The following is a 15,524-nucleotide window of genomic DNA, read 5'->3' on the forward strand; positions in this document are numbered from 1 at the left end:
TCCTATCCACATCGCCTCCAAGCATTTCCCAAATCTCTTGTAATGACCCTTATACATCCATATTCTACTCACCCATCTCCACTACTGAATCTCCCATCTATCCATCTGCTACCTTTGAAGAATCCATCCCTTCACCTCTTATCGCACCATCCACTCCAAACCAATCCTATCAAGATCCTGCCCAAAAGCATGTTGACATCCCCCAAAGCATAAATGAAGATATCATCGTACCATGTCTTCCATCCATAGTGCAGTCACCATCTCCTCCATCTCCAAAACCTCAAGCGATATCTCCTCCACTACAAGATATCTTGTCATCCCACCAGCTACATCAAGATCCTATCCTTCCATCTCCCCCGCTCCATGCTTCCATCTTACCACCTATCCAAGCTATTCCACCATCTATAATCTACCCTCTTGGTTCACTTACATTCATCCATGGTGGCCCTCTCTCAGCAGAAGAATTAAGAACAGTATCTCCCCATTGCAATACACCTAATAAATCACTTCTACCATTTTCTGCAAGCAAAAAGTTTCCTCAGCTTGTTCAAATGCTCAATCGATGGCATTATCAAGGTCAAGGTTTAGGACCACAAGAGCAAGGAATCAGAGAGCCTATTATTGCACAAAAAAATCTAGAATTTCATGGTCTTGGATATGTATCCAAAGGCTCACCATCTAAAGGTGTTGGTACACCACACCCCCAAACCAAGCCTATCTCCAAGCCCACCATGCCAGCCTCCCATCACTCCTTCAAAAAATCTTATGTCATCCCCCCTCCACCATCTTTGCAACCCGAAACAACCTACCATATCCCCCCTTCATCCGCTAAATCCATTTTGGGTCCCTATGTCCCAAAATCTACCATCCTCCATCCTCCTATTAGCCATCATAAAAATCCTATTCCATCCATTCCTATGCAAGATCAACAAAGGCACATATCAGGGCACATCATCCATCATCATCCCCCTACATGCTCTTTCATATCCTCTCCATCTCACAAAGCTTCTCCTAACCATCTTCCCAAAGCTTATCACAACAATGTAAATGCCAACTTCAAAATGCATAAAGCTAAAAATCCACATCCTAGGCAATCATATGTCTATTCTAAAAGACATACTCCAAAAAGGCAAAATCCAATCAAAGAATGCAAAACAATGCAAAAGCCTATGAAAAGAAAATCCAAAACCATGTGGATCCCAAAGAAAAAAGTTGAAACCCAATGCATAATGCCATCCATCATTGCTAATCCCCCATCTAGTGACTCATGTCCCCCATCTCCTAACTCAATCTTGGGTGCCTATATCCCCAAGCACGCTTCCACAAATCCTCCATCACGCCCGCATCTACCATCTATCCCCCATATGCTCTTTTCACACCCGTTCCAACATGTGCCAATGTTGCTCTTGCAAGCATCCCCATCTCATGCTCCTTTCCAACCTTTTCATCCCTCCATCTCTTACCATCAATCCCATCTAATCCAATCTATTGCATAAATCACACATCCAATGTACCAACAACAAGCAACAAAATTGAACATTCCAACAGCTAGTGAAAAATCTCAAAAAAGCCAAAATAGCTGAAGAAAGCCAAAATCATTCCAGCTAAGTCCAAAGTCAAAAAGTCAAAAAAAAGTAAAGAAAAATAAAGCGTCCACTGGTGAAAACTTGGCAATTCAAGTGCCTTGAACAAGTACCATGATGAAAACTTGGCAAACAAGCGTCATGCGTAATACCGCCATCCACAGCTTAGCCTATCACCCTCATGCTTTTGGTCATCTCTTGACATCCAACTCCATCTTCCAATCTATCCACCTATCCTCCACCCTCCATCTTCCATTTCACACCATCCACTTATCTCCTGCAGCTTCAGCCAACCATCCCAGCTATCATCCATCTCCCTAGCCCCTTCAACTTTTTCCATCCTAGCTTCAATCCTATCACATCCATCATAAGACCTCCTTCCACATGTTATCTTCTGATTGGGGGCACTATATTCCTTGGAGATCTTGTCTTGTCCATCCTACCTTATCATTGGTATCTAGCTCTAGGCTATCCTCATGCAAACCCAATGTCATCTCTTTATATCCATCATAATCCTAGTGATCTACCATCCTATCCAGCCATCTCATCCTACTCCTCTAGCTATCCTTGGTCACAAAATCTCTCATCATCATTGGATGCATCCTGCCAAATCCATATCTTTCGCTATCACCCCACCCTTAGCTTTCGCATCTTGCACAACATCGAACCATCCCGCTATCCTATCATCCTGAGCTTTTGCTTGCTTGTAACTATCTTGGTCCGTTAGCTTGTACTATATCTTGATTAGCTCACTTGTACATATCTTGGTCCGTTAGCTTGTACTATATCTTGATTAGCTCACTTGTACATATCTTGGTCCATCAGCTTGTACATCCTCTTTAGCTTAGTACTATTGTATCTATCTAGCTTTTGTGTGATTTCCTCCTTGATCAGCATCTTGCACACATCGCACAACCCTTGGTTAGCTATTCCAATGCATCCTTTAGCTAGATCTCCTATCACCAAAGTGTTATCCTTCTTAGTTCAGCTTGCCAAACACATCACTCATCCAAATCCACCAGCTTAGGTGCTCTCCAATAGGTCCTTGTAGGATATAGCTTTCCTCATGTCTGATTTTGGTCTGTTAGTACCTTGTCCTACCCATCTCATTGGCAAATGGTTCTCTTTTGGATTTTCACTTTCTTTTGATTTGGTCTCTTCCCTTTTGGGTCTTGAAGTATCTTTTCCAAGCAATCTCCTTGTTCCCTCCTCAAGGTTGCCACGATCTTCCATATCATGGTATGTTGTGAATGGGGCAATTAGAGCGTAAGGTCTTGATCAGGTCTTTCGTTTGTTTTTCTTTTCTGCTTGTGGGTTCTCCAGTGTCGTTTCCACACTGCTTCCTCTAGGATTCATGTGTGATGCTGGGGCAATCCTTGTGTGTTTGGTTTGAGTTAGTTCGTTAGTCCTCTGGACAGTTGGTGAAAAGGCCTTGATGTTCTTGGTAACCTTGGCAATTAACCAACAGTCCTATAGCAAATCTAGTGCTCAACTACATAGTGGTACTTCTCTTTGAAGTATCCCCCCCGCTCAAAAAGCTTCAATGGTTTTCCTTCATCTCCATTATCCCCCATCCATATCCAACATCTGTCTCTCCTACCCCAGCTTATGCATCAGTATCTCTTTGAATCACTCCTCACCTTTAGCTTTAGGGATCCACAATCCTAGTCTTAGGGATCCACCAATCCAAATCAATCCACCAAGCCTCATCTTTCGAGATCCACAATCCTAGTCCTAGGGATCTTCGAAACCCATCTTCCGCCAATCTGACTCTTTGAAATCCTGTTGCATCATCTTTTTTAATCCCCTCATCCATCTCCCCATCTTGGATTCCCTTTTATAGCGCTTCGCTCCTTCATCCTCCACCTTCCCTAAAGTCTTAAGCTTGCTTCCTCTTGTGCATCTGATTCTCCTTTATCATTCTCCCATAGTGAGAGTTTGAGCTAATTCAGCCCCTTCTCTTTGCCAATCTAAGTTTCTTTGCTCATCAAAGATTCTTGTACTTTTCGAGAAGCCATCGAGCCTCGCTTTCTCTCCCCACTGCCTTCTTGAGGGGGCATCTCACAGTCCATTCTCTCCTCCTTTGCTCTAGCCTTGGGCATCTTATTTTCTTATCTTTGATGCCATGCCACTTGCGGCATCACATCAAAGAGGGGCAAAATGTAGACACCTAAAAACCTTTAGAAAATAAAGTATTTTTATTTTCTGAAAAAGTCCTGATGACATCATCATTTATTAATTAATTAATTAATTAATTTTTATGCCATTAAATCCCTTTATCTTAATTAAAAATATTTAATTAAGAAATCCCTCCCTAAAATGTTTAGATCTTATTTAAACATTATTTCCTTATTTATTAATTATTTAATTAATAAATTGACCAAAAATCCTAAAATAAATAAAAAATTTATTTTTTGCCCAAAACTTGGCCAATTTCCTTATGACCAATAACCTCTTCCAAAATCTTCTAATCCTTCTTTAATTTCAATTAAAGGCTAATCCCATCATTTCCTACCCCTAATCCCAACTCAAAATATTTAATTAAGATTAAATATTAATCCTCATGTTTATTAAAAAAGTTTTAATAAATATCTCCTCAACCCAAACCCTTGAAATAAATAAAACTTTATTTATTTCTTAAAAATCTAATTTATCCTCATCCTAAGAAGTTCTAGACTCTTCTAGAAAGTCTTCATCCTCATTCTAGGAAATTCTAGACTATTCTAGAAAGTCTTTATCCTCATCCAAAGTCTAGACTCTTCTAGAAGATGTCTTTAAACCTAATCCTAATCCCCTCCTAACCTTGTCACATTCCCTAAACATAGGTTAAGACTTACTAACCCAAGCCAAAGTTAACAAATATCTCCTCCTTCACCCACCCTCATTAAATGTCATCCACTTGCCTATCCCTAAGCTAATCCTAAACCATCCTAATCCATCCTCTAATCATTTGCACAAGCCTAAACAAGCTTAAAACCTTCCTAATCAAGTACAAGTCGAAATTGCTCTCATCACCCTCAAAATATCTCAACCATAAAACTTTATGAAGTCCACTAGGTCATAAATGACTCTTACAAGCCCTTTTATTGCTCTTACAAGTCATTATGAGGGTCTGTATGAAAATTTTATCCCTTGAGCCTCCTTTTTTGACTCATCCTTCCCCTTTCCTCCATCCTCTCACCATGTGACATGTGTCACTCCTTGATTGGCTATAAGGAAGCACAATCCATGTGCTCTCTTCTCATGCAATCTGAGCCCTCCATGAGCTTTTTCCCATCCTTGCATCTTAGCCCTCAATCCCTCAAGCCTCTTGCCTATAAATTGGATCCTTCCCCTTTGCAAAATAACACAATCCATGAAGTAAAGTTATAATGCTATTTTGAGAGCCAAATCCATACTAAAGCCATCTATTCACACCCAAATTCCAACTCCATTTGAAGCCCTTTTTGAAGCATAAATCTTGAGCATACATCCTATCTATTTAGACAAAGCTACTCAACAAGAGAGCTTCTCATTGAGAGAGCCCATTAATGGCTCATATTCTCAATTGAGAGCTCATCTTAGTCTATCTTGAAGTTTATGAATTTTTTTTAGTTTGTAGAAGCTTTATTTAAATTTGGTTTCTATTAGCATACTAACATTGCTCATATACATTTTAAAGTCAGATAAAAGAGTAGATCTAGCATTTGCTATGATCTATATTAGCGGGGGGGATAACTAATGTCTTTACAATTTCATGCTTGTAGCCTTAAGTTGTAACTGAATTGCCTTCATGAGGAAGTCGTAATTTTAGAAGTTTTTTGTTTTTCCTTCCTTTTAAATAAGACTTCATCTATATCTATGAGGTTAAGTAGTGAGTAGATAGACAGAGTTGATAGACATCTTGTTGTTTTTCCCAAGTTATTGTAATACTGCATATTTGAATGAATACATGACTTTGCTGAGTTTCTACACTTTTATCTGAGCTTATCTTTCCTTCATTCTTTTGTGGGGGCCCATGCAGAAGGTGGAGTTTACTTTAGTAAGTAGGAGTTAGACTTAGTTTTCTAAGTTAAGATTTGAACTGTTGTTCCTGCAGCCACTGGAAATAGAACCAATCATTGTTCCTGTAGTAGTAGGTGCATAGATGTATGGTTAAATAATTAGAATTTCCTTCCAAGTACTTGATAGTTGTCTTTTCTTTGGGTAAACTAGATTTCCTTAATGGTTATTGCATTCAAGGTAGTAGTGACTTTTAGCAAAAACTAGAGCATATACTTTGTAGACATCATCTCAAGTTCACGCTCCCAGATTGACATTTAATGAAAATCAGCATAGTGCTTTGGTAGTAAGGGATGTCCAATCCTGTAACTAGAAAGGTGTTATATTGATTAGACAAGCGGTATATGCCATTATGTTTTGATGGTATTCATGGTTTCCTAAATGTTATCCCTAATGATGTTAAAAAAAGTTTTCCTAAGTTTAATGAGAACCATATGGTTTTAGCCAGTCATCATGCTCAGTTGTTCAGTGATTTGATGGGTGACTATGAAATTTCTCATGAGGACATGCACATGAAGTTATTTGTCCAAACCTTAGAAGGTGATGCTAGAGATTGGTTTAATATTTTACTAGCATGTTCTATTTCATCTTAGGGTGAGTTGCATTCAACCTTCATGGAGCAATTTGGAGAACGGGTAAGCATATCTAATTCTAATGATAAGTTTTTGAGGATTCACATTGAGAATGATGAACTTGTCCCTCAATTTAACATCAGATTTGCAAGAATTTTGAATGAGATCCTTGAGAGTTATAGACCCGATGATCAAATGTGTTTAGTAGTGTATTTTGATGCATTTGACAAGAAAATGAATTACCTACTAAGGGATAAAGAACCACAGACATTATATCAGGCTTTTATGATGGCTAGGATATTGAAAATAATATGAAGTATGGATTGATTAGAGGTCATTTTGCTATGAATGATTGCTAGTATAATGTGTTTGAAAGAAAGGATGAATGTGGTGTAGATGCTTTAGTTTCAAATAAGCATATCAACACCCCTGCTATAATGTATAATTAGATTAAGAATTCAAATCAAAATGTGTGTATAAGTAAGGTTAGTTTGGTTACAAATGATGACACACATGTTCATGATGTTACAACAATAGGATGTATCTCACTGTGTTGATTTTATGAATCAAGGTTTAGTTACAACAGTAAGTTCTTCTCAAGATGATTATATGTATGATGATGTAACTAACACTTCAAAGTTTGAGGTTGCTACACCTATATCTTAGTCTTGTGCAAGTGAGAGAATGAGAGTTATCTCTTTGATCATGAACTTGATATTGCTGATCTGACATGCCATGGAGAGATAACACAAGACGAAGAATGTGAGTCACAATTATCTCACTCACAGTTAGAAGAACATAGCGCATATGTTCCTAATGTTTCAGCAATAACTAATAATATGGATTCACTTGATCAGTCAGATATGAAAGAAATAATTTATCTTATTCATAGATTACATCATGTTGAAAGTGTTATTAAATATGAATTTGAAAGACAGTCATCTCAATGTGAGTATGAGGAAGTTGAAAGTCATGTTTCAAGTGATGACAATCAAGTTGCTGATTTGATGTATTATCAAGAGGCATCATATGAAGGAGATGAGAGTGGTTATTCGAATCAAAGTGAGGAAAATGAAACTACATGTTCACCTTCATATGAGTCTGATGCTGATTGGGAAGAAGAAAGAGATGATGGAAGTGAACATTCATCCAAAGGTGAAGGTATGAATTCTTTTTCTGAATCTGAAAAAGAAAATGCATCTCAATTTTTGTGTTATACAAATCAGTTAGCCAATGAAAAATTTGAAAGTGATTTGTCCACAAAGTATGAAGACAAAGAGATGGTGAAGTCAGTTGATGCTAATGAGTTTGAATATGAAGATTTCAGTGAAGAGTTGTCAAGTGTTCTTACATTAGACAGTAAAGATTCAACATATAGTGAGATGTTTAGGAATGAATTAGGGTCTATTCATAATGGTTATCCTCCTAAAAAATATAATGAAAAGGATGTTATTATGGACACTATATGTTTGGTAGAAGAAATAGAAAGTGAATCTTCATATGGTTTTGACTTTTCTTCATACGTTGAAAGTCTCCATGAGGATGAAATGGGTAGTGAATTTAAAGTGTTTACTAACGCTTTATATGGTGAAGAGTATGATGATGAGCAACCCATGTTTTGTCCAAATGTTCAAAGAGGATCCTTGCATGGAGTTATTAACCCATTGTTTGAAGAAGACATGGAGGTTTCAGATTTGGCTAGGTTAGATGCAAATGGTGATACACTGTCATACTATTGTAATAGATCCGAATATTGTTCTTCCATTTGTGATATTGAATCTTCTAATGATGCTGAATTTTATGAGTTTGAAGATGAAGTGTTCAATGGAGTTGTCTTTGAAGAGAAACTAACACTCCATGGTAAGTTCTATGATGATTCAAATGAGGTAAAAGCCAATCAGCACTTCAATTATGAAAATACATCAAAAAGTTATGAAATCTTTTCATATTGTGATGATGATGTTATGTGTGAATATAAATCTGATTGCTCATTTGAAATTCATCCGGCAACACTTGAGGAAATGCAAAGTCAAGGTGAGTTAAAAATTCATGATATATATAACTCTTTCTATGAAGTTGAGAATGAGCATTTTGTGTTTCTTGTAGATAACATGCATGAATCAGTCAGTAAGGATGAGTTTTAGTTTGATGTTGGCATTCATGAGCATGTGGGTTTTATCTTTCATAGTGAGCAAAAGGTTAAAGTTATGCTAAGTTTTTACATGCATTGTGAAAGTGAAGGTGTTGATTTCATTTTGCCAAGTGATTCGTTTCATGATGTTAATCTGATTGGTGAAATTGGTAGAAATGATTTCAGTTTACCTCATTAGGAAAGGAATGAAAATTAGGTATATGATAGAGGTAAACAATTGTGAAAAGGTTTGGTGACCCGGGGTCATCATGTATATATAGTAGTAGTTGTTGTTTCTTGTTTTCAATAAAGTTGTTCGAGAGAAATTTTTTGAAATTTTGAGGAATGGTCTGCTTCTCCTAGAGATCTAAAATATTGCCATACCTGCAAGGGGCATTCATCCCCAGACAGAGCCACTATTGGTGCTCAAAATTGAGTTCTCATTTTGAGCATCTATTTGAAATTTTGAGTCAAATCAAGCCCCATAAGCGCCCATAAATGCATATGTACCCGACTGTACCTTTGAGACCCCTGAGGTGTTTAATGTTTCTAACACCTTCCATTTAGCCCATCCACATGTTCCATAATGATAAAATGTCATTCTGAGTCATTTGGAAAAGTCCTATTTTGAGCTTGTGTCAAATCTACATTTTCACTCGTGTCAAACAGCGACAGGAGGCTGTGTTTGCATCTAAATATCTCGCACCTAGAAATATGTCATGACCCACCACTTTGGGAGTGTCTAGTGTCCATAACAAAGAACCTATGTTTTAGTTTTTGAGTCATTTTGAGTCCGTTTTACTAGGTTTCAAATCCCTCAAAGTTGGTCATTTATTGTTCTGTGCATTTGTGTAGTTGTTCACAAATTTTGGGAATCCCTGTTTGATGAGTTATAATTTTGACCTAGTTGACCCAAATGTTGAAATTCTTTTTACGTTGCATTATAGACATCAGAGACTTGTTATGTTTCAAGTTTTAAGTTATGATGAATCTATTTGATCAGTTTTCAAAAAGGATTCCAAATGGAATTTCTATCTTTTTATTGGTGTCAGTATTTGCAGATTATTTGGTAGCCCTATTTGGGACATCATAACTTGAGATCTAAGATTGGTAAGATCGAATGGATTGTACCCCTGTGTTTTCCATTGAAAATACTTCAGGTGTGCTAGTTTGCAAGTCTTGACGAATCCATCTACACACTTTTCCAAGTCCTTTCCATTTGCAAAAATCAATTTTCTATCATTGTTTCTAGTCAGCAATTCCAAGTAGCCCACTTTGACTGCTTGCCATTTGCGCCCTGTTATTCTTCATAAGCCCAAATCGTAGATCCATAATGTCCTCATGACAAAGAACCAATGTCCTAGTTTTCATTTCCCTATGTATCCATTTGCTTAGTTTTCAAGGCCAAATCCAAACCCAGTTTATTACTTTTTGACATGTTTTCTTGTAGGTGATTTTGAAAGGGTCACTTTGACAGAGAATATCTTTTGACCTAGAATTCATCATGAGATGAGATTCAACAGGGTGCAAGAATGTAGAAAAAAGAATTAGTGTGCCAATTTTTAGAGCTCGATCAGGTGTGCTAGTTTGTTTTTAAGGCTAGTCAATGGACATCCTAGCGCAAAAGTGATAGCAGAAAGTGATAAAATGAGTTTTTAATGGTCAGTCAATGATCAAAGTTGATTCTAATCAATCTGAGATGAGCAGTAGATTAGTTCAGCTTTTCAGTTGTTTGGGAACGAAATTTTTTTAGTTGGACCCACTTTGAGGCCCGACTGATTACATCAGACTAAGATATTTAATTCACGGAATAAGGATTGCCTTGATAGGATATTATGATTCTCATCATTTTTAATAATCCTTTCTTGTGAGAATATGGCCTTCCTTTATGTCAAATGTCTAATTAGTAAGCCACACTCTTACTTTGGAGGATGTTTTACACTTTCACATGGGGAGTAAATGATTTTGGCTTTTTGATACAAGTTAACGCTAAACTTCTAAAGTTTCTTTGAAAAATGAAGAATGACATAAGGAACATGACATCATGAAGGAAATATGACTCAAGGAAAGGGAAACATTCTTGATAAATCTTATTACATTATGAATGATAAGAGGCAATTGATTGGAAAGCTCACGTTAAACATGGAAGAGGAACAAATCAAAAGGTGAGAATGAAATAAATACCAAGATCAAAGAATCCTCAAAAAAGGTATGTTTGGAGCTAGCGTAATGGATTTTTCTTCTTTCATATGAAAAAGGAAAGTCAAAGCATATAGAGTTTCTCTTTTCTCTTATGTTGAGCCTCCAAGGCGAATAGAAAAGGCAACAGGAACCCACGGCTATGCACAACAATGAATCCACTACCTGAACAAGAAAATATGCGAAAAAGTAAATAAAGTGATAGCCGATGCCAATATAAGGAAATAGGGAGCAGGCATTAAAAAGGAGAAGGCATTTTTTGCAAGGAGAAGCCATAGTTTTTAATGGTATATATTGAGACAAAATTCACGCTATTGGAAAGAATATAGTGTGCAATATTAAGGAACGTGCCAAGGAGAGCAATATATTGAGACTAGTAACCCACAGTTAACACATCACACAGGAACCATAGAAAATGGGGACACCAAGAAAGGGTAGCTCCATGCATGAAAAGAGGAGCTGTGTGTTAAAGGATATTAAAATAGAGTTAACATGTGCAAGAAGGGATCCCCAAGCAACAACAGGGGCATCTTTTGTGGCATGAAGATAAGACCCTGCGCAAAGAAAAGGACACCAGTTAAAAGGGCCATGCATCATAGAGACTCCACGCAAATAAAGGGAACCCAACAGTCAAAATAGAGGATATGGTTCAAAGCATATGAATAGGAGAATTTGTAGCATGAAGCAGCTCACCAGCAGCTAAGGAAAGAGCCCAGCCCAACATGCAGTAAAAAACAATAGTCAACGACATGTTTAAAAAAAAAAAGGTAGATCCACATGTCAAGGCAAGGGAGATGTGTATAAGGGCAAGAATCCACGTTTAAAGAAGATCAAAACCACAGTGGACAAAGAAGTATACGTATAAAAGAAAGGAAGTTGAACACATGGTTTGAAACAAAGAAGGCACTAACAGTAAGAACAAACAAGCCACCCACATCAAAAGTTGACATATCATTAATAGAAGGGGTCACCATTAGAAAAGGGAGAGTTTCTAGCACAATAATGAAGAAGCATCCTCACTCAAGAAACAACTCACGCAATGTCAACACCTACAGAGAGGATCCACCAAAGAGAATAAAATTGCAGCCAAATACAAGTTTGAAGCTCCAGTCTGCATGCAGGAGGCATTTTAAAGCTTTTATCCCACATTATGTGTGTGTAGAGTTTTTAACTTTTTAAATACTCTTGCACTTCATCATTGATATAACTTAAAGAAATGTGCCTTTTGAAAGGCAAGTGTGTATGTGATGTGGGGCTCGTGGCCAGTCAAATGGATGCAGTCAAAGGAAAAATTTTAAACAAAAATGCATGCAAAAATTGATGATGTCAGCATGATTAGATGCATTGGAAAAGTCAAAAAATCTAACTAGTCGCTACCTCGCTAGCCGAAAAATCCTAGGATTTCTGGCTAGTGACATAGCAAGTCGCCAGAAAACTCAAAAATTTGACGAATGTCCATGAGCACATGGGTCCTGCTTCCAATGCCATTGATGAACTGGGTAGCACCAAGTGGCAACTGATAGAATTATTGAGTGATGATGTGTTAAAATTTGGACCAATTGGAAGGTGCCATGTGGCATAGATTCTGAGGTAGGTTGTGACGTGGTGGACAAGTCTCAAGAACACACCAGATCGTGCCATATGGAAAATCCAATAGACATTGCTATATTGCCAAAGGAAAGTTGCAAGGAAGATAACATGATGACATAGCGAGAAGATGACACGTGTCTCTGACATGGTGGCAAGGTGGATGAATCTCATGCTGTCACGTGGCAAGCTTGGTCAAACCAAGTTTGACCCGAATGGAATTGTGAGGGAAATTTAAGAGGTTCAAAATAAAATTTTATTTTATTTCTTCTCAAGTTTTACGTGCAAGGCTTAAAGTTAAAATTATATTTGGATTTACTCTATAGTTTTAACTTTTGTAAAGTTAAAATATATGCAATATATTGCCTTGCAAAGCTTTGAAACTTCAGAGGGCCATAACTAGAGTGATTTTTATCCAAAATAGGTGTTCTAATATACCAACAAAACTGAGAGAATCTAAATTTTCCATTTTTGAAGTTATTTTGTGCACATGTATTCACTAGTTTGTGCTATAGGCCAGTTTGTGTTTGTTGGGGCATTGGCAGCAGAACAAGCAAGTTTGATCATTGAGCATCAAAGTTTGTTAAAGAGCAGATTTGAATACCTTTTGAAGCCTGAATGTGGAGAAAAAAATCTAGAAAAGGTTACGTTGGCTTCTTGGAATTACTTTTCAATGGATTTTACTTTTACCGTGATTTCAATTTGGCATAAAAAATTAATTATGATGGTGAACCAAATACCTAAGATTCTTTATGCCTTGTAGAGCTAGAATGATGGGGATTTGATTTTTAGTTACAGAGAGAAGGTAGAGAGAGGCTTTTGATCTTCTTGGGAAGGAATTCTAAGGGTACACATGTCAGTTGTAGATTCAATCCGAGAATTGCTTCCTTCCTATATCTTTCTTTCTTCTTCTCTTTTGTGGTTGTTGGCAATTTTCTCTAGGTAATACCAGCAGGGTTCTAGTGTTCTACTATGAAACCATGGATGTGATTGGTTTTGATTCCTATTAATTGAGTTGAGCTCAAGGAGTGAAGCCCACACACTCGCACTTGTGCAGATTTTCAGTTCATTCTCATGTATTATTTTCTGAGATAAGTGGAAATTGATGTTGGATTATGTGAATTGTCTAGAGTTTCATTTAGTGTTACCAGTTTATGTATTTGGTCTTTCCAAGGATAAATACAAAAGGGGATTTACAATGAATTATCTAGGTTTTGTTATTCTATCTCTTGATTCTTCATATGCCATTAACTTTGTAATTGAGTAAATAAGGTTTATTCAATTTAAGACAACTTGGATGAGTTGTGTATCAGATTTATTGTTGCTTTTGACTCAAGAGGATTAGGTAAATGCTTCAGTGTTTTGATAGGGTTTTTGGGTGTATGAAGGGGATATTTCATAAGAATGGGATTTGGGGATTTCAATTGATAAACTTGATTATAATGCAAACAAGTGAGATCATCCTACTGGTAATGACTCTGTGTTTCAATGGATAAGGCACTGATCACTAAATCAGATGCAAGCTGATATGAATGTCATTTGCACAAAATCTTTTATTAATCAAAATCATTTCAGTTTTTCATGTTTTGTATTGGGCTAAAAAGGATTAACCCTCACTCAACTTATGAGATTCATAGATTTGCATTTAGCTACTATAGATATGTGTCATTTCATGAGTTGTTAGGAGATATAAGGGGTTTTCATCTACATTAATTAGGTTCAAATTTATGTTTTAAATGCACTGGTACCATATCTCAGAACCTCAAGGTTAACCCAACTAGGTCTTGCAGAGCTTGAAGTGAAGAAGGAGTTATGCCTTATAGTTGGCCCAAGACTACAGTTAGATGTATCTGTCATAGGAATTTTCTAGCCTTAGATTCATTGGTTTGGTTTCTTGGTTATTTTCAAAACTGTTAATTCAAGAGCCAAATTTTTTTTTCATCTTATGGGGTTTTTTCCTTCTCATACTTCTCTATTGTATATACATGATGTATGTTGTAATGGGGGGGGGGGGGGGGGGGGTCTTAATTACTTCATCTATCCATGGATCTTGGTTTTTCATCTCTCTTTTTGGGGGAGAGTTTTTCCCATGAGGTTTTCCCTCTTTCTCTATTTCCATAGAGATTACATTGAATTTGTAAATGGGTACCTAACATGGCCTAGTAGCTGAGACCCATCATGCATTTTCATTATAGCTTTTTTGAGCTTAAGTGCATTCCCCTAAGTTGCACTTAAGGGGGGGTGTTAGTGTAAATAATTAATTATTATTACACTTTACTTAAGTTTACTTAGGTTTATGCATTATTTTATTATTTATTAGATTAGACACCTAAGAGTATGCATACTCATATGAGTTTTCTTGTTGATAACATAGCACATGGTTTCTACAACATATTTTTATATGACAAACCTATGTAAGCTTATCTTCTCATCATTGCACTAACTTCTGTGCTCAATGGAGGATAATCCACTCTTGGTGGACATGTGCTTAGTTGTTAGACTTATCACTTTGTTGACTCCTAGTCATTCTAGAGGTCTTTATATGTAGGTACTCCTATTGTGTATGTACATCAATTCAATTTTGTATTGTTATTCCAATCATACTTTATTAGGCTATTTTGTGCTAGTGCTTGAGCTTCTTGATCTTGGGTGATTTTTCCCTAAGAAAAATTCTTAGATTTAGAAGATCTCTTCAAGATGTAGAGTTGAAGTATGAAATAAATTAGAAACAAGCTTATGCACTAGTCAAGGCTATGAAGGCATTTATATGTTATCTCATGGGAGCTATTATGATTGCTTTTGTCCCAAATGCTATAGTAAAAGATATATTCTCTCAACAAGAGGTGATAGGAAGAAGGTGCAAATGGATCAATAGGATTCAAGAATTTAATATAGAAATCCAAATTACTAAGTTGGTAACATGACAAGGACTTACAAATTAATGATAGACACCAATTTAGAAGCAAACTAGATTAACCAATTGGATGATGATTGCAAGAGTAACTTATGTGACATGTATTCTTGTGAATGGTACAAGGGTGTAATCTATTATCTACAATACATGAAGACTCCAATAGAGATGAGTGATAATCAGAAGAGGTCATTGAAGTTACAAGCCGTCAAGTATGTGATTGTCAGAGGAAAGCTATGGTGGAGAAATATGAATTGTATATTGCTAGAATGTGTTGATGAAGAGAAATCACTCACGATCCTTAGTGAGATGCATAGTGTAGTATGTGGAGGCCACTACATATCATAAGGTGATTAGGACTAGATTCTAGTGGCCTACACTATTCAGGGATGCACATAAGCTTGTAAAGAAGTGTGATGCTTGTCAAAGGTTCATAGGAAAGTTGAAGTTCTTTGATAATTTACCATTAAGACCAGTGGAGGTACAAGTACCATTTAAAA

The 15,524-nt window shown here is 36.8% G+C and overlaps 1 protein-coding gene across 1 annotated transcript in view; it reads left to right on the forward strand.

The window, feature by feature from the left end:
- The window catches only part of LOC149569768 (uncharacterized), a 152,115-nt gene that overhangs the window by 83,759 nt on the left and 52,832 nt on the right, over positions 1 to 15,524 (forward strand). Inside the window, exon 2 of the mRNA XM_089817003.1 lies at positions 7,135 to 7,357. Coding sequence (XP_089673129.1) covers positions 7,135 to 7,357 — 223 coding nt within the window. The remainder of the gene's footprint in view (positions 1 to 7,134; positions 7,358 to 15,524) is intronic.

The sequence above is a fragment of the Cupressus sempervirens genome, chromosome 3 (genome assembly GCF_028749045.1).
Source record: "Cupressus sempervirens isolate cs-2001-9-10 chromosome 3, ASM2874904v1, whole genome shotgun sequence".
Classification (NCBI taxonomy): Eukaryota; Viridiplantae; Streptophyta; class Pinopsida; order Cupressales; family Cupressaceae; genus Cupressus; species Cupressus sempervirens.